We start from the raw sequence: 20,658 nt of genomic DNA, 5'->3' as shown, positions 1-20,658 counted from the left end.
GGCAGTAGGGTTTGTTTTTTATTTTTTTAATAATTAAAAAAAAAATTCTTATACTAACTTTTACATTTTTTTTTTTTTTTTTTGTAGCCCCCACAAGGAGCGAGAACTTGCGATGCGTTAATTACCCCTGCAGTATGACATAATGCCATAGCATTACATTATAACGTGATCTGACAATCTAGGCATGGCTTTATAGGCAATCTGCAATGGCAGCCCTGGGGCCTTTCACTAGGACCCTGGCTGCCATGGCAACTACACAGCAACCCACAATCTAATCACGTGGGGCAGTGTAGGACGCGCCCCCCTCCCAAACAATCAATCTGGGCATTTAAAGGGTTAATGGGTCTGCTCAGCAGCGCGACTTATCGGAGCTGTTGTGGGCGGGTGTTGGCTGTAAGAAACAGCCAGCACCCGCATTGTAGGGAGCAGGATCGCCCCGCAATCCCCCTTTATGCATACTCCGAACCTGCAGGATGTAACTGTATGTCTTGCAGTGTTAAGGGGTTATGCATGGCTATGGTGAACATGGCCTTAAACGGAATGTGTCATCAGAAGATGACCTATTATAGAAATCAGATATTTTGTATTAAATATATTCAAAAACTATTATATTCAGAGCCTAATACAAGCTTGTTACTTTCTGATCTATAGAGAAAACTTTGCAGCAGGCAGCCTAGTAACGTCACAGGCAGGATTACACTGACAGGTAACACCTCTATGTAGATAATACAGGATCCACCATTCACAATTGGTGATCAGTAGAGATGAGCGAGTATACTCGCTAAAGGCAATTGCTCGAGCGAGCATTGCCTTTAGCGAGTACCTGCCCGCTCGAGACAAAAGGTTCGGGTGCCGTCAGCGTACAGGGAGCTGCGGGGGAGAGCGGGGAGGAACGGAGGGGAGATCTCTCTCTCCCCCCCCCCCCCCCCCCCCCCCCGCTCCCTCCTGCTGACTGCCGCTACTCACCGCTCCCCCGCGCCGGCACCCGAACCTGCAGTCTCGAGCGGGCAGGTACTCTATAAAGGCAATGCTCGCCGAGCAATTGCCTTTAGTGAGTATACTCGCTCATCTCTAGTGATCAGCTGTGACCTTCTACTCCTCTCCCTACACAATGACCTCTGCCCATTAGCCTGTAGTGTCGGTGACCTTTTTTGTCTGAATGGAAGACAGATTTCAGGTTTTATGTAATCTGGTATGCGGATTTCAAAAATCAAGACGAACAAATTCTCAAAAAACTAAAACACCTCCCTAAATGACCGGAATAAAATGGAAAATCATATTGTTATCAATAATTTACATATTTTATATATTTACTTATGTTTAGAGATGAGCGAGCACTAAAATGCTCGGGTGCTCGTTGCTCGAGTCAAACTTTCCGCGATGCTCGAGGGTTCGTTTCCACTAACGAACCCCATTGAAGTCAATGGGCGACCCGAGCATTTTTGTATATCGCCGATGCTCGCTAAGGTTTTCATTTGTGAAAATCTGGGGAATTCAAGAAAGTGATGGGAACGACACAGAAACGGATAGGGCAGGCGAGGGGCTACATGTTGGGCTGCATCTCAAGTTCCCAGGTCCCACTATTAAGCCACAATAGCGGCAAGAGTGCCCCCCCCCCCCCCCCAACAATTTTTACTTCTGAAGGCATAGGCAAGGCATACCTTAGCTAAGCACCACACTACCTCCAACAAAGCACAATCACTGCCTGCATGACACTCCGCTGCCACTTCTCCTGGGTTACATGCTGCCCAACCCCCCCCCCCCCCCCCCCCCCGCACGACCCAGTGTCCACAGCGCACACCAAAGTGTCCCTGCGCAGCCTTCAGCTGCCCTCATGCCACACGCTGGCCTCATATCTTTATAAATAGTCACAGGCAGGTACAACTCCGTGTGGACAAGCAGCATAGGTGGGTCCCAGGAAGCCACCGGCGGTACATAAATAAATCCCATTGCATTGCCCAGCACAGCTGAGGTAACGTCAGATGAAATGCAGGTGGGCTTCGGCCCACACTGCATGCCCCAGTCAGACTGGGGTTCTTTAGAAGTGGACACATGCAGTTACAACTCCGTGTGGACCGACAGCATGGGTGGGTGCCAGGAAGCCACCGGCGTTGCATAAATAAATCCCATTGCATTGCCCAGAACAGCTGAGGTAACGTCAGATTAAATGCAGGTGGGCTTCGGCCCACACTGCATGCCCCAGTCTGACCGGGGTTTTTAATACATAAACACTGGCAGGTACAAATGACTAATGTGAAGTCCCTGTGGACCCACAGCATGGGTGGCTCCCTGGAACCCATCGGCGGTACATAAATGTATCCCATTGCAGTGCCCTGCTCAGCAGAGCTAACGTCACATACAATACAGGTGGGCTTCGGCCCACAGTGCATTCCCCAGTCAGACTGGTAATATGTACCTTAACAGTAACTGTGTTGGTGGGAAATGGCCTCGCCACCATCATGTCTTTGGGAAGCCTCCGTTTCCACACCCCAGTGCCATAGCATTAGCAGCGGTATAGGCAGAGCCCAGAATTAGTAACATTTCAGCGGTAGCATTAGGTACAGGCCCCAGTAACCTATCACTAGCAGCAGTATAGGGGGAGCACAGTCTTAGTTCCATTTCAGTAGTAGTAGCAGTCAAGACAGGCCACAGTAACATTCCCGTTGCAGCAGTTTAGGGAGATAACAGTCTCTTTCACATTTCAGTAGTTGCAGTATAGACAAGGCCCCAGTTACATTTATGTAGCAAAAGTGAAGGCCAACCCCACACACCTTGCTGTAGCATGAGTGCAGGCGAAGCCCATAAAAATTACTAGGATTAAACTGTAGGCGAGGGCCCCTAAAAAATTGGTGTACCAACAGTACTAATGTACCTCAGAAAAATTGCCCATGCCCAACCAAGAGGGCAGGTGAAACGCATTAATCGCTTTGGTTATTGTGGCTTAATTTGTAACTAGGCCTGGAGGCAGCCCAGTTAAAATAAAAATAGGTTCAGGTGCAAGTTTCAACGCTTTAATGAGAATTGAAATGTATAAACATTGTTTACAAACGTCATATGACTGAGCCTTGTGGGCCTAAGAAAAATTGCCCGTTCAGCGTGATTACGTGAGGTTTCAGGAGGAGGAGCAGGAGGAGGAGGATGAATAGAATACACAGATTGATGAAGCTAAAAGGTCCCCGTTTTTGATGGTGATGGAGAACGATGCTTCCATCCGCGGGTGCAGCCTACGTATTGTTTAGGTACCGCTGGTGGAGAAGAGAAGTCTGGGGAAATCCAGGCTTTGTTCATCTTGATGAGTGTAAGCCTGTCGGCACTGTCGGTTGACAGGTGGGTATGCTTATCCGTGATGATTCCCCCAGCCACACTAAACACCCTCTCTGACAAGACGCTAGCCGCAGGACAAGCAAGCACCTCCAGGGCATACAGCGCGAGTTCAGGCCACGTGTCCAGCTTCAACACCCAGTAGTTATAGGGAGCAGAGGCGTCACGGAGGATGGTCGTGCGATCGGCTACGTACTCCCTCACCATCCTTTTACAGTGCTCCCGCCGACTCAGCCTTGACTGGGGAGCGGTGACACAGTCTTGCTGGGGAGCCATAAAGCTGACAAAGGCCTTGGAGAGTGTTCCCCTGCCTGCGCTGTACATGCTGCCTGATCTCCGCGCCTCCCCTGCTACCTGGCCCTCGGAACTGCGCCTTCTGCCACTAGCGCTGTCGGATGGGAATTTTACCATCAGTTTGTCCACCAGGGTCCTGTGGTATAGCATCACTCTCGAACCCCTTTCCTCTTCGGGAATGAGAGTGGAAAGGTTCTCCTTATACCGTGGGTCGAGCAGTGTGTACACCCAGTAATCCGTAGTGGCCAGTATGCGTGTAACGCGAGGGTCACGAGAAAGGCATCCTAACATGAAGTCAGCCATGTGTGCCAGGGTACCTGTACGCAACACATGGCTGTCCTCACTGGGAAGATCACTTTCAGGATCCTCCTCCTCCTCCTCAGGCCATACACGCTGAAAGGATGACAGGCAAGCAGCATGGGTACCCTCACCAGTGGGCCAAGCTGTCTCTTCCCCCTCATGCTCCTCCTCCTCCTCCTCAACGTGCTGAGATATAGACATGAGGGTGCTCTGACTATTCAGCGACATACTGTCTTCCCCCGCCTCCTTTTCCGAGCGCAAAGCATCTGCCTTTATCCTTTGCAGGGAACTTCTCAAGAGGCATAGCAGAGGAATGGTGACGCTAATGATTGCAGCATCGCCGCTCACCATCTGGGTAGACTCCTCAAAGTTTCCAAGGACCTGGCAGATGCCTGCTAACCAGGCCCACTCTTCTGTAAAGAATTGAGGAGGCTGACTCCCACTGCGCCGCCCATGTTGGAGTTGGTATTCCACTATAGCTCTACGCTGCTCATAGAGCCTGGCCAACATGTGGAGCGTCGAGTTCCACTGTGTGGGCACGTCGCACAGCAGTCGGTGCACTGGCAGATTAAACCGATGTTGCAGGGTCCGCAGTGTGGCAGCGTCCGTGTTGGACTTGCGGAAATGTGCGCAGAGCCGGCGCACCTTTCCGAGCAGGTCTGACAAGCGTGGGTAGCTTTTCAGAAACCGCTGAACCACCAAATTAAAGACGTGGGCCAGGCATGGCACGTGCGTGAGGCTGCCGAACTGCAGAGCCGCCACCAGGTTACGGCCGTTGTCACACACGACCATGCCCGGTTGGAGGCTCAGCGGCGAAAGCCAGCGGTCGGACTGCTCTGTCAGACCCTGCAGCAGTTCGTGGGCCGTGTGCCTCTTATCGCCTAAGCTGAGTAGTTTCAGCACGGCCTGCTGACGCTTGCCCACCGCTGTGCTACCACGCCGCGCGGCACCGACTGCTGGCGACGTGCTGCGCTGACACATCTTGATTGCGAGAGAGAGGTTGCGGAGGAGGAGGGTGGTTTAGTGGAGGAAGCATACACCGCCGCAGATGCCAGCACCGAGCTGGGGCCCGCAATTCTGGGGGTGGGTAGGACATGAGCGGTCCCAGGCTCTGACTCTGTCCCAGCCTCCAGTAAATTCACCCAATGTGCCGTCAGGGAGATATAGTGGCCCTGCCCGCCTGTGCTTGTCCACGTGTCTGTTGTTAAGTGGACCTTGGCAGTAACCGCGTTGGTGAGTACGCGAACAATGTTGCGGGAGACGTGGTCGTGCAGGGCTGGGACGGCACATCGGGAAAAGTAGTGGCGACTGGGAACCGAGTAGCGAGGGGCCGCCGCCGCCATCATGTTTTTGAAAGCCTCCATTTGTACAAGCCTATACGGCAACATCTCCTGGCTGATCAATTTGGCTATGTGCACGTTTAACGCTTGAGCGTGCGTGTGCGTGGCGGCGTGCTTGCGCTCAAACAGTTGCGCTAGCGACGGCTGGACGCTGCGCTTGGAGACATTGCTGGATGGGGCTGAGGACAGCGGAGGTGAGGGTGTGGGTGCAGGCCGTGAGACGGTCGTGCCTGTGTCCTGAGAGGGGGGTTGGATCTCAGTGGCAGGTTGGGGCACAGGGGGAGAGGCAGCGGTGCAAACCGGAGGCGTTGAACGGCCTTCGTCCCACCTTGTGGGGTGCTTGGCCATCATATGCCTGCGCATGCTGGTGGTGGTGGCTCTCCGGCTGATCTTGGCGTGACAAACCTTGGACACCACAGTTCGTCGGTCGTCTGCACTCTCAGTGAAAAACTGCCAGACCTTTGAGCACTTCGGCCTCTGCAGGGTGGCATGGCGTGAGGGGGCGCTTTGGGAAACAGTTGGTGGATTATTCGGTCTGACCCTGCCTCTACCCCTGGCCACCCCACTGCCTCTTCCAACCTGTCCTGCGGCTGCAATTGCCTCCCCCTCTGAAGACCGGTCCTCAGTTGGCTTATCACACCAGGTGGGGTCAGTCACCTCATCATCCAGCGGCTCTTCCTCCGAATCCTCTGCGCTCCTCCCTGGGACTTACTGCCCTTACTACTACCTCACTGATAGACAACTGTGTCTCATCGTCATCGTCCTCTTCACCCACTGAAAGCTCTTGAGACAGTTGGCGGAAGTCCCCAGCCTCATCCCCCGGACCCCGGGAACTTTCTAAAGGTTGGGCATGCAGCGGATAGAATGTGGCGGGATGACGGCGGGATGTGGCGGGATGACGGCGGTCATGTAACGGGCGCAGCAGAGCTAGGAAACAATTACGCGCAAGCCTGCTGTAACGCCTAACTGGGTATTAATTAGCAACTACTACCCCCAGCAGGCACGCAGTAAACTGAAGACGGTCACAGGCAGCCCAAATATAGTATTTTTCCCCAATTTTTTTTGAAAAAGCCCACTGCCTATATAGCCAGTATACCTCTTTCCCTGTACCACTGTCCCTGCCTCACCAGTACTGCCCCTATACTCAGTAAAATGACTGCAGACTGAGGACGCAATGCTCTGCACGCCCGATATACAAAAAAAAAAGTGCAGCACTGCTAAAAGCAGCCTCAACAGTAGTGCACACGGGCAGATGTGGCCCTAAGAAGGACCGTTGGGGTTCTTGAAGCCTAAAATCACTCCTAACGCTCTCCCTATAGCAGCTCCGGCATCAGCAGCACTTTCCCTGATCTCTGTCAGAATGCATCCGTAGCGAGCCGCGGGAGGGGCCGATTTATATACTCGGGTGACACCTGATCTCGCCAGCCACTCACTGCAGGGGGGTGGTATAGGGCTTGAACGTCGCAGGGGGAAGTTGTAATGCCTTCCCTGTGCTTCTATTGGCCAGAAAGGCGTGCAAATTTCTCAGGTAAGGAAATGTAATGGAGTCGAGCACCGCGTGGTGCTCGTCTCGAGTAACGAGCATCTCGAACACCCTAATACTCGAACGAGCGTGAAGCTCGGACGAGTACGCTCGCTCATCTCTATTTATGTTGTTTATTATTTGTTATCCCTCAAATAAAAGATAACTAATTTATTTATTATTAATTAAAACCAAAATATATGAAACATCATAACCATACTATTTGTTGTTTATATTTCCGTACAGTACAAAACAAACATTACAATCTTTACAACAGTCATATACTCATTAGCCTATTCCATTTACACATACACTATTTAGAAGGACAGTTAAAAGTCTTTTTTTGTATCGAAACATGGCAGTGAATTTTCCGTTTTTTCCGGTCACTTAGGGAGGTGTTGCGGTTTTGGAGAATTTTTTTTCGTCTTGATTTTTGAAATCAGAATACTCTATTACATGAGACCTGAAATGTGCCTTCCATTCAGACAAAAAGGTCTCTGACACTACAGGCTTCTGCACAGGTCACAGAACATATCTAGAACAGTCTGCCATACAAGTCAATGGATCAGCTCCTGACCATTGTGTGAAGGGCCCATGAAACTGCTTTAAAGCATCTCTCTAAATGCAGCTCAGGAAAGATGGCCGCCCCCATAGTCATGTATAGAGAACATAATAAAAAAAATACAATCGGTAAATAAAAACAGATTAGAGAAATGTAATATGTTTCTCTATCTGGTTTTAATTAAAGAAACAAAGATTTTTGTCACAAACCCTTTTAATAGAGATTCCAATGCAAACAGTGAGCAGCGCTGAGCTTTCTTCTCCATGCCAAACATCTGCAATGTATGCAAATAAGGAAAATGGAACAATACCTCTGCAGCGCCACCTATTGGATGGCAGCATTCCTGCAAATCAATGTCCAACCCTTTATACAGGTCCCAGTGATTGGGAATTGAAAAGTCATAAATGCCAATGTACAAGAGAGAGAAGAAAGAAGTTTGGTATTATAAGATTCACAACAAAGACTAACAGCCAGTGCATGCAAGGCAATCGTAAAGCAAGAATACGACAACTGCTAAAAAATGTACGGGGACTGTAATTTTTGCCAAAAGTGTTTCTAAATGCTGACTAATTGGGGGTTCCCAATTTTGTGCGGGTCAAATATTATGTTTTATGCATTTTTCTCTATAATAAATTAAGCAGATGAGAAGGGTCCAGTACATTTTTTTTTTCTTGGTTTTCATTCAATGCAGCTGATATTGTGAGCAATAGAAACGTTAAAGCGGTTGTCCTTCTACCGATCCATCACAGTGAATGTAGCGGTAGCGTGCATACATGACCACCACCCCTCACACATAGGACAACCCCTTAAGGATCAAAGAAATTAAAGTTTTCAGATTTAGTTTGCTTGCTGTTCCTCACTGTTATGACATAACGGTTATGCTGTGCAGGAATGGTTATTTCCATTGTCCCCTGCTTCTCGGAAGCCCATGGAGTCTACTGTAGGACTATGGCAGTAGATTGGGACCGTACTGGGCAGTTCGGACACTACTTGTTACTTGCTCTAACACATGTGTTGTCCTGTCTGTCGTGTACATTTGCTTATCTCTGAAGAAGTATTTGGTGGATAATCCACTATTATGACGTTTTTCTTCATTGTTTTTTAGGTTGACCATTGCATTTTTTGCTCTGTCTGGACTGGATATGTTGGACTCCTTGCATGTTGTGAACAAAGCTGAAATCATAGAGTGGCTCTATTCCCTCCAGGTCCTCCCTACCGAAGACAGTAAGTCCTTTCTTATTTTGATGCCATTACTATTTTTGCTGGTCTTACTGATCTTGTAAGATAGAACCGAAAAGAAAACCATCGTTAGGAGAAGAGATATAGATTACTAGCTAGAAAGATACAAACCCCTGACTTAAGAGTCATGAGTCACTTGCCTCATGTCTTTAGCAACTAAGGCGCAAGTGAATGATGACAGAGTTCGCTTTTGCAGCCTGTTTATACAGACAGGTGTTTTGTTTATCATTTAGTTCACATATTGTTCAGTGTTTTACACTCACTCTACCAGTGAGGCCGGGGTAATATGAATTGATTGGATTCCGCATGTGGGAGGCCTGCAGCGGATTCTGACTGTAAGCCCGGCCGGTGACCCTGCATACGGCACTTAACTGTACTGCGGATGACCGCGGAGGCTCACTGTGCAATACAGTTTTTGGGGTTTTTTTTTGGATTACCTGCACCGTCACTTTGCAATTACACAGGTACCCACAGCCCATATGCAATGCTATGTGTGTAAGGGCTGTGGGTCGGACGCCTCCACTGACATAATGATTCAGCGGTAAAATAAAGTATGGTGTGTTTTTTTTGTTTTTTTTTCTTTTAGTTTTTTTTATTTTGTTCGCTTAATACGTAATTCGTATCTGCGAGTGTGAAGCAAAAACTGAAAATGCATGCCTTTCAATACCCGCGTTTTATCGAGGATCATCCGTGGAATCTGCAATTCAAATTCGGTCTACTGAGAACAGCCTGAATGTGAACTACTGAACAATTACTATTTACACACCACGACAAGCGACTGATTATTTTTATGCTGCATAAAATGGATGATCGAGAAGTGAACGAACTGTTTTTCAGTCGTTGACCGTGCGTACATTATCATTCAAATTCACGTGAGCCAACCATTTTTTTGAACGATATGATACGGCCTTTGCCAGATTTCTTTTTTTTTTCGTTTCTCAGAGATAACAGTGAGCTGATTGGTAAGGCAGTATACACACAGCTCGCTGCGTGATTACATCAGGGGGTCGTGTTATAGCTGCTGACAACAGCCCTGTGACGGAACCACAGAATGTAAGCCGGTGGAACCATCCACATTCATTGTATGATGGAAAGCAGCTGGAGGTGTGAACCCAGCCTACAACAGAAAGAAGGCAAAAGTCCTTGACATTGCTTAGTAAAAACATATACTCCCAGACAGACCGCTCTCCTGCTTCCCCAATCACGCCAGGAGACCGATACAGAAATTATGAGCAACACACGTTCTTGGTCTCTGGTTACATATCATCTTTTGTGTTAAGTTCCTTGCACGTACTTTGTATCCATAGAGTCTGGCTTATAGCAAAAGAAATGTTCTTTTGACACATATCGGGCCAGGCTATATGCAGTACTATAAGAATCATGCTGCGCTGTATATAACTTTTTTACAATGGGAGCCTTTGGGTCACATACCCCACCTATACAGGCACATATATTAGTACATTATGAGGTACCCTCCAACAGATTACCTCTGACAGAGCAAAAAAGCCTTATTGTTAGCAACATATGTAAAGCCTGCTCTTCTATCACTTCGGATCGCTACATACGTATCTCTTCAGGGTTAAATAGATCCACACATAAATTTGAGGTTTTCTAAAATTACAACCCAGACAGTAACATCAGAAAACTGGATGGCAGGTACCTTATTTTCATTAGTTTTATGGCAGTCAAGTGGAGATGCCATAAATAAATAAAGGTGCTCACTTGGACTTGCTAATTGATGGCCTGTCTTTAGAATAGTTCCTCGATATCAGGTTATTTGGGGGCTGACTTACAGCACCCCTACAATTAACTACATGAAGAAGCCACTGTTTGAGTATGATGTCACAGGCCTCTTCTAGTGAATAGGATTGAGCTGCACTACCATTGACGCTGTGCAATGTATGGTGCTGAACATGGTATACAGTGAAGAGGCACAGCACTCATCTGAGAACTGTAACCCCTTCACATAGATGATTGAAAGGGTTGCTAGGGGTTGGATCACAACAGATCTGATATTGATAGTAAGAATTAGTCATCGGTGTCCGTCTGTCGGTCATGATAGCCCTCACTGACTCACTCGCCACTAATTCTCTAACTTTCCGGTGTCGTACAAGCATTCTTTAGGTCCTAAATAGGAAAAGTAAAAGGGGTTACAGCTCAATTATTCAGTGCCAAGTGCAAAAGTAAGTGCACCCCTATGTAATGTTACTTCCCGGTGTTGTACAAGCGTGAAATTTGGCGCAAGCATTCTTTAGGTCCTAAGTGAGGAGAACGTTCTGCAGAGGGGCATCAGTATATGTAGGCTGGGGAGAATCTAACACTCCTCTATATGTATACATATTTTATTCCTGGGTTCCTCTAAAGTAACCATGACTTCATAAAATTTTTAGTGCAAACAACACGTAAAACACCTGTACCAAATTAACTTGGGCGAAGCTGGGTATATCAGCTAGTTTTGAAGTATAACTACGCTATCAAAAAACTCTTGCCATGTCATAGATATGTCAAAAGTTTTGATCACTGAGATCTGGCTGCTGATTCCTTCACTGATCACTAGAATGAAGCGCTTGTTCAAGAGTTGTTGCTGCTCACTAGCTGATGATAGGTCAGGGCTAATGCCCATGGCCGGATTTCCGCCTTGTGAAACGCAGCGGAAATCCGCGGTGTTTCACTGCAGCTATTAGGTTCTATTGAACCTAATAGCTCAATGTACATGCTGCGGAATTCCGCAGCGTGAAATTACCCGCGGCATGTTCAATTTGCTGTAGAAATACACGCGGATGGCTTCCATTGTAGTCAATGGAAGCCGCCCGTCACGCTATACTTCCGATGTAGCACAGCGAAAGTATAGTGTAAATATGCGCCCCGATGGCCGCGTCATGTGGCGCAGCCGGCACGTTATGTGCTGTACTGCACATGTGCGCCGGCAGTGTCATGCGGGAGCTACGCAGTGGATCCGGAGGGGAGTATGGGCGCAGTGATGGACTCCGCTGCGGTATTTTGCTTGCAGAGCCCGTCACAGTCGTGGGCATGAGGTCTAAAAGTACTATTTCTACCCTGTTTTGTTTAGATATTGGATATTTGTAACATACTATAAACAACAATGAGGGAGAACCTGCATATTACTCTCTGCTCACTCCGCGTTCAGGCTGTATGTTCATTGTACACAGAACACTTCCAACGCATTTATCTAACATGCTTATTTGTCACATGTTCCAAAACCGTGTCCTTTCGGCATGTATGTGGACATTATACCGTTTTTATTTTTCCCCAGCTGTTAACCTTAGTTTACTGTGAATTTCAATACAACTGGATGCTGCAAATAAGGTTGATTTTTACAATGTGTGCACCAACGCATCGCCTGAGCGATCTGAACAGAGCTATACAAGCCTGGAGTTTTGCATGTAATTGCAAACTATAATTATTGGAGTGTTGGATTTCTTCACACATAATCCATAGGGAGGAAAGTTCATTCATGTGTATACAACTCCATTAACGGGTGCATATACTGTTTCCAAATTCTGTTGGATGTGTTTCCATAAGTAAGCACCCTGCCACACGGTATATAACGTTAGTATGGCACTTGTAATAGCCGTATGTTATGCAGTACTTCACATGTAACAGTAGGTGGCAGTGTAAGTTAGTGAATGTTACCTATCTGCTATAAATATTTATACACCTATAGTCTTCACGTTTTATTTCAACATGAAGCAAATATAGATCTATAGAACATGGACGCATTTTAGAAGTCTTTAGGATCACCTCAATTTTATGGCCAACAGAACCACATGTATCAATATACACTGATCAGCCATAACATTAATATTGTGTAAGCCCCTCTCATGCCGTCAAAACAGCTTTGAACGTTGTAGTCTGTATATTCATGAGTTGCGGCTCCACCGCTGATTGACGGCTCTTTTTCTGCGCAGCATCAATCATTAGCGGAGCGGCTCATTAATGTCCCAGACTTCATACAGGAGCAGATAAACTATTCTGCAGCTAAAAGCAATGAAGTGACTCTGTAAGTAGGTGGTAGGTGTCAGAGTAACATCCACATTATTGCCAGGACCCAGCAGAACATAGTCCAGAGTATCACACAGTCTCCACTGGCATGTCTTTTCCCCGTAACTCATTTTTCTCTTCCACAGGTAAGTGACACCCAGCTGGGCACATAATATAAAGAACGGTGCTCATCACCTTCTACCAATGCTTCACGGTCCCATTCTCATGCTCACATGTCCATTGTAGGCACTTCTGGGGGTCCGCAGCTACAGACCTCCATACACAGCAAGCTGCCGTGCTGGAATGATTTTTTTTTCAGCAATTTGTGCTCCAGTATCTCTTCTGTGGTATTGGAGCAGATGAGCGATTCTTTACTCCACCAGTGCATCAGTGAGACTTGGGTGCCCATGACCCTCACCTTCAGCCAGATTTACTAAACAAAGCCTACAAGGATCACCCCATAAGACTTGGTCATTTAGCCATCACAGTTTGGTCCTTGTTGTAGTCGCTCAGATCCTTGCCCTTTTTTTCCTGCTTCCAACTCCTCAACTTCAAGAACTGACTGTTCACCTTTTTTCCTAATACATCCCACTCCTTGGCAGGTACTATTGTCATGACGTAATCCATGCTATTCACTTCACCTTCCAGGGTTTTTCATGTAATGACTTATTGGTGTATGCTATTTATGTATTAGACACCCCTGTATACTGTAGGTCTATGTACATACTGTATCCAGTAACATCATATAAGTTGATTGGAGTGGGTGTTGGAGAGGAGTTTAATAAAGGGGGGATCTCCTGCAGTTTTGCACATTGACTTTTGTGGGAGAGAGAAATTATACAGAATAGATGAAAATTTACATAAAACTGTGTACATCTATGGTAATATACTTGTGCTTTATTATATGTAACGTCTTCTACCATCCCAGTAATCTTAAGGAGAAAGGCTTGTTTGACCAGATGCTAGTGCTGGCTGCAGATGGTCAATGTTTTAGCATTCTATAAAGAGGTTGTCCAGTTATAAATTCACTTTTTAAAATTGGAGCCAAATGACTTAAAAGCTTAAAACAAACAGGACTTGCCTGCCCCCATCCCCAGCGATCCAGCACTGCAAGCCCATGATTCTCCCAGTCTGTGTTGACAGCCAAAGGCCACAGCGTCGTCACCCGTTCTACTGGCTTTGCTGCTCACATACTGGGTGCCATGATGCTAGGAGTTATTGGTGGCACTGTGGTCTCTGATTGGCAGGCAGTGGTCACCTGACTTCGTTGTCAGCAGAGACTGAGGAAATGGCGGGGCTACAGTGCTTTAATCGCCGGGGCTGAGGAGGGTAAATACTGTTTGTTTTAATATGAGTTATTTCACTTTAATTTTAAAACGTGAATGTGCAACTGGACAACCCCTCTAACTCTGTGGCGAAGCAGGGGATTCTGGGGCTTAGGATTTGAAAAAATGACTCGGGTCACTAAAAAGATATATTTGGAAAAATTAAAGGAGTATTCTCACCTTGGACGCTTGTGGCCTACCCACAAGATATGCCCTAAATATCAGAGGTATGGGACTCTCTAGTACCATCAACTATCATAAAAGGGGTTGTATTAAATAAATTAACAGCATACTTTCCTGTTTTTGGCCCCCGGACCCAGCTTACTGGCTCCCACTTCCCCGTCCCCCACCGTGAACAATTGCTAGAATTTAGATGACCGCTGCATCCCAAACTCCTGTCCTGGCATAACTGTGCCAAGAATGTATGTGTCTGGTGCCAGGAGTTTAGAAGGTGAAGCTGCCGCCTCTAATAGGCTTTCAACAGTCACCTGACTTCCGGAAGCCATGTACACTGGGGGATGGTGCAGAAGAAGCCGTTCAGCCAGGTCCTATAGGGCACAAGATAAAGGAAAAAAAAAAAAAAGGAAATTCATGATACGCATGCTTAAACCGCTTGTATCTTATCTTCAAACCCCCTCCACCTGCTGAGGTGGCTGTCATATCCAGGCGGAGAATAAATGGAGAAGTGGCTATGTATATATCTGTCTCTTTCCATTGACTTCTGTTGGAGTTATGGAAGCAACCAAGCAGGTGTGGATATACTGTAAATGTCTACAGTGGGATCACCCCTCTCATGATAGGCCTGAAACAAAATTGTGATAAATTCTGGGATTATCCCTTTATTTATTAGGACATTCACCAATATTTGAGCCTTACATCCCAAAACACATAGGGCCACATTTACTATTATTTACTGGTGGTGGTCCAGTATTTTGGCTTAAGTTACACCTTTTTGGGTGCAAATCAGGCAAATTTTCTATTGATTTGGGCTAAAGAGTACATGATCCACGTCTCTTTCCACTTTTCTAAATAGGTGGTGGGGTTTCAGTGGAGTAAAATGGTTTTTTGAGACATTTAGCTGGCTGCCATACAAAGTGACTCCATATCTCCAGACCTATTTAAGGATGTGACAATTGTATCAATATCCTGCAACATTTGTTAAATATGTTGCATCTTTATACTGGAGAAGGGGAGAAAACTGGCGTCCGACATTCCCCTGATTAGAATCCAAATGATTTATTCCCAATGTAGCTTTCTCTAAAGGGGTTACTTCAGGATAAGGACCCCTGTTTGTGTGCACGTGGAGAGGCTGAGTCATCCTTACTTTCACCTGCTGTTTTAATGCAGAAGTGACAAGTTACAGCTTCATTTTGATGTTTTTCATTCATTTAAGTGGGCAGCATGTAATGCTGCATTTCACCTGCAGAGGGAGTGTATGCCTACACGCAGCTTCCTCTGGTCGTAACGGCTGATCGCTGAGGGTTGGAGAGGTTGAACCCAGCACACTTGGCTTCTACTTTATGAGTTTGACTTTGTGAGAGAAGCCGTTTAATGTTCAGTGAAATTAGCTGCCACTGGTTATAGTTGTCATTTAGATCATTTTCATACAACAGTATTTTGATCGGTACTTTATAGATAGTGATGTATGCCAAAACCAGGAGGGGATTCAAAATGGAAGACCTGCAAACTTTATTATAGTTTTTCTTTAATTTTGACTTACTAAAGGACTTTTAAAATGAGCACGTACAATTTTAGTCTGTAAAAAAAAAAAAAAAAAAAATTTTTTATCCATGTTGCATCTGTATGCGCTGCATGTGTTTTTACTTCCATGTGTCATTCAGTCTTTTTTATTTTATTTTTTTCATTTTTGCTAAAAAAAAAACAAAACGTAGGCAATACTTTTTTTTTTTTTTTTTTTTTTTTTTTTTTTTTTTTTAGGGTTTTCCTCACAAAATATTATTGATGACTAGAGATGAGCGAGCGTACTCGGAAAAGCACTACTCGCTCGAGTAATGTGCTTTATCCGAGTATCGCTGTGCTCGGGTCTGAAGATTCGGGTGCCGCTGCGGCTGACAGGTGAGTCGCAGGGGAGAGCGGGCGGGAGAGAAGGAGAGAAAGATCTTACCTCCGTTCCTCCCCGCTCTCCCCTGCAGTTCCCCGCTCCGTGCCGGCACCCGAATCTTCAGGGACGAGCACAGCGATACTCGGATAAAGCAAAGTGCTTTTCCGAGTACGCTCGCTCATCTCTAGTGATGACCTATCCTCAAGGTTGGTTATCAATAGTTGATCTGCTGGGGTCCACTGTGTAGTGTTTGTAACTGCAGGCTGAAAAAATCGTAACTCCTTTATTTATCCATCGACATTGCTGTATGAGGGCTTGTTTTTTTGCGGGACAAGTTGTATTTTTCAATGGTACTATTTAATGTATCATATAATGTACTGAAAAACTTATGCAAACATAAACTAATCGATTATGCAGTATGATGTAATGCTATTGCATTACATCATACTGCAGTCTGACAGGCAGCCTATCAAGCCACCCCTCAGGGATGGCTTGATAGGCATTCTGCCATGACAGCCCTGGGGCCTTTCAGGAGGCCCCCAGCTGCCATGACACCTGCATGGCTCTCCCGATCTCGTCGTACAGATTTAAATGCCGCTGTCAGATTTGACAGCGGCATTTAAAGGATTAACAGGCCCGATCGGCCGAACGGGGCTGTTGCCCGCAGGTGTCAGCTGTAATAAACAGCTGACACCTGCAATGTATGGAGGGAGATAGCAACGCTATCTCATTCCATACACGTCCTGCAATGGCAGGACGTAAAAACACAATAGGGTGGTCACTAAGGGGTTAAAATCAATGGAAGCTCCACCAGCAATAACAAGCGCTGGCTATTACACAGGGGTCGGGGGAAGCTGTTTTGTCTCTGACCCCTGTGTATCACAGCTCTGACGGCAGGGGCTTGATTTAACTAGGGTCCTGAGCGGTAGACCCCAGCCGATCAACTATTATTCTGAGGATAGCTCATCAATAGTATTGTGTGGAAAACCCCTTTAACAATGAACTGTGAAAATCAGCCCATCTCATAGGCCTCTCACCCAGCCAGCCAGAAACCTACTGTGCACTGATGAGGGGCAAAAACATAAATGTTTTTGTGTGTATGGTAATCTTTCCCTTCTGGAGAGAACTGATTTTCAGGCTGCCTATCCACGTTCGTTGCGATATCCCGTGGCGGATCGCCGCGGAGCAGGAGCCAGCTGACAGATCTCTGCAGTGAGCCTATCTGACAGGCTGACCGCAGAGAATCGTGGCCATTCGCAGCATGCTGCTATTTGTTGGTCGCGAGCGGAGAATCGCTATGATTCTCCGCTCGTGGACAGGGGGGCTGCGTTCCCCACAGCCGGATAATCGCCGCAGGGAACGCAGTGACAATTTGCCTGTGGACAGGAGCCCTACACTCCTAGTCATTGTTACAAGGCCTGCAGAGCTATTGTAACATCTCCTATTTGCATATAAAATTTCCAATAAGAACATGCATGGCCTTTATAAAGGCCCTTTGACACACCACACAACAATCACTCAAAATTCGCTCAAAAGCCATCTTTTGAGTGATAATCGTTGTGTGTAAATGTGTGCCCATCGGGCACTTACAGTGCACTTTTCATCCATCACTGAGTTAAAATCCGTCGTCCTTGATAAGACGGACCGCATGCTGAGTTCTCTGTGGGCAGCGCTTATTACATTCTCCCTCCGTATCACATCTTGTATCCAAGCTGGAGGCGGTACAACAGGGTACTAGAGCTTCCATGCCCAACTGTATCACATCTTGTATCCAAGCTGGAGGCGGTACAACAGGGTACTAGAGCTTCCATGCCCAACTGTATCACATCTTGTATCCAAGCTAGAGGCGGTACAACAGGGTACTAGAGCCTCCATGCCCCCCGTATCACATCTCGTATCCAAGCTAGAAGCGGTCCAACAGGGTACTAGAGCCTCCATGCCCCCCACCCCCCATCACATCTTGTATCCAAGCTAGAGGTGGCACAACAGGGCACTAGAGACTCCCTCAAGGATTCAGTTTTCCGTAATAAATGATTCTTTCGCTCCCTTATTGTATTATATCAATGCTACAATCCCACATAGAAAGTTTCATTCCCTTCTGACAACTTCTGTTAAAGGGAGGGGGGGGATTTTTTAATTCTATTTTTACAAGGAGTGTATATAGGCCCAGTATACGGCTGTATATAAATGGCCTTCTACCATTATCATTGTAATGCAGTTGCAGCCTCTTCTCTAGCTGGCATTAACACATACAAGTATCCTGATGAGACTGCAAAATTGAGTTCTCACGAGAAAGAATAGGTGAGCATAAATTGAGCTGACTCTGCAGCCAAATCTGTGTCTCCCGATAACTGATGTGCGATAATTTAGTGCAGTAAACACGCTGGGCGTATAGAACAATTGGCGTTCAGCCCCTGAGTCAGCACATAGTGACAGAGAGAGCTGGTGCTCACCTCCTGCTTCAGGTGACCTCAGCCCTGCAGGAAGGAGGCACACTGTCACCGTTGCCCCAAAGCTCTATTAGTTTTAATTGTCTTTGATTTATGAGTCTCTCTTTGGTTCCTGTCACACGTGCAGGTTTTATTGATGCAGTTTTTGCAGCCAAAATCAGGTGTGGATCATAAAAGGAGAGAAAGAATAAAGCTTCCCATACACACAGCAAAACGCTGGTGGAGCTCCACTACGGAGTGCCTGCTGGCCCCCATAGGGATGCATTGACCACTCGCGGGTAGATAAATACCCTCGGATGGTCAATGAAAATGAATTTAAAAAATCCTGGATCATGAAAAAAAAATGGACATGCTCCATTTAGGTGCGGGTCTCGCGCGGGAACGGCTCCCGCAGGCTTCTATTGAGGCCTATGGAAGCCATCCGGATCCACAGGAGACCCGCGCCTGAATTAAACTCACCTGCTCTGGGCGATGCAGATCTTCCTTTCTTCACGACAGGATCTTCTTCCTTCGGCCAGACGGATGTGCCCGGCGCATGCGCGCGGCACGCTGCCGGCGTGCCGAGCACATCCGCCAGCCGAAGAAAGAAGATCCGTCCGCGAAGAAGAGAAGACCTGCACGGTCCGTTGCGGGTAAGTTTACTCTTATTTTCAGCCCTCATGTCCGTGGGGCAGGAGGGACCCGCTACGGATTCTCCATGGAGAATCTGTAGCGGGCCTGATTTTCCCCGTGGACATGAGGCCTAAGCGTATTAAAATAGGACTAAGCAGATAAATAAACAAGAATGCACGCTGCTAACTGTAATGATGCGTTTAGACATAACGATTCATTAAAAAAAAATGGTTCCAACGTGCAAAAGTAAATGATGATCTTTTGGTTTAAATGCAAGTCGACAACCAAACTGTGAACAAGAACCATTCACTTTTCGTTCGTCATTCAGTTTCAGCCAACAAAAAAATTGTTGGCTCATTGGTTTCTCGTTGCATGTAAACACTCCCTATGAAATGCTGAAGGAGAAGTGAACGATTCCAGCGATGATCTGCCTGTCTAACCTGGCTGAATGAGTCATGGGCCATCTACATGGGACGATTGTCTCTCAAAGTTTGTTCAAACAAACTAATTTGGGCGATAATCGTGCAGTGAAAATAGGTGAAGCGCTGAGCGAGAGGCCAGCTATCCAGAGGTGACGTCTTTCAGTATAAACACTCTGCATGATCGCCGATGACCTTAGCGGTGACATCAGCGCTCGTGCAGTCGTTTACCCGACTGTCGGCATGTGTAAAAGGGCCTTTAAGCGGTGACATCACTCGCTCGTTCAGTCGTCTAAAAGGGGCTTAACACAGTATTGTTTTCAAGAGCAGTTAGGCAAACACAACCCCACCAAAGGGACCAAATAATAAATACAAACACCTTAACACACACACAATGGGAGTAATCTGTATTCAAACAACCCCCCCCCCCCCCTTAAAGGGGTTGTCTCGCGAAATCAAGTGGGGTTATACACTTCTGTATGGCCATATTAATGCACTTTGTAATATACATCGTGCATTAAATATGAGCCATACAGAAGTTATTCACTTACCTGCTCCGTTGCTGGCGTCCCCGTCTCCATGGTTCCGTCTAATTTCGGTGTCGTCTTGCTTTTTTAGACGCGCTTGCGCAGATGGGTCTTCTCCCTTCGGCTTGGCTCGGCAGCATCGGCGTTTTGGCTCCGCCCCTTGTACGCATCATCACGTAGCTCCGCCCCCGTCACGTGCCGATTCCACCCAATCAGGAGGCTGGAACCGGCACACGTCATGGGGCGGAGCTACGCGATGACGCGTACAAGGGGCGGAGCCAAAACGCTGATGCTGCCGAGCGGAGCCGAAGGGAGAAGACCCATCTGCGCAAGCGCGTCTAAAAAAGCAAGAAGACACCGAAATTAGATGGAACCATGGCGACGGGGACGCTAGCAACGGAGCAGGTAAGTGAATAACTTCTGTATGGCTCATATTTAATGCACGATGTATATTACAAAGTGCATTAATATGGCCATACAGAAGTGTATAACACCACTTGATTTCGCGAGACAACCCCTTTAACAAGGTGAAAGCCTCCATCCAAGGGGACTTGAACCTGTCATTATTTGATCACTAATCTAGTATCATGCAATACTATGGTATTGCATTATACTATATTTTAATAGGCTTCATATTATAAACATGCCACAGGCACCTCTTTAATAGGCAAACGATCATGGTA

General features: G+C 46.8%; 1 protein-coding gene across 2 annotated transcripts in view; it reads left to right on the top strand.

The window, feature by feature from the left end:
• Positions 1-20,658, top strand: part of PGGT1B (protein geranylgeranyltransferase type I subunit beta) — a 51,400-nt gene that overhangs the window by 3,936 nt on the left and 26,806 nt on the right. For both annotated transcript variants that reach the window (XM_066603079.1, XM_066603080.1), the window contains exon 2: positions 8,445-8,563. In XM_066603079.1, the coding sequence (XP_066459176.1) occupies positions 8,445-8,563 (119 nt within the window). The remainder of the gene's footprint in view (positions 1-8,444; positions 8,564-20,658) is intronic.

This window comes from Eleutherodactylus coqui, chromosome 5 (assembly GCF_035609145.1).
Source record: "Eleutherodactylus coqui strain aEleCoq1 chromosome 5, aEleCoq1.hap1, whole genome shotgun sequence".
Lineage (NCBI taxonomy): Eukaryota > Metazoa > Chordata > Amphibia > Anura > Eleutherodactylidae > Eleutherodactylus > Eleutherodactylus coqui.
The sequence above is the reverse complement of the archived record's forward strand: the minus strand, read 5'-3'. Positions and strand labels throughout refer to the sequence as shown.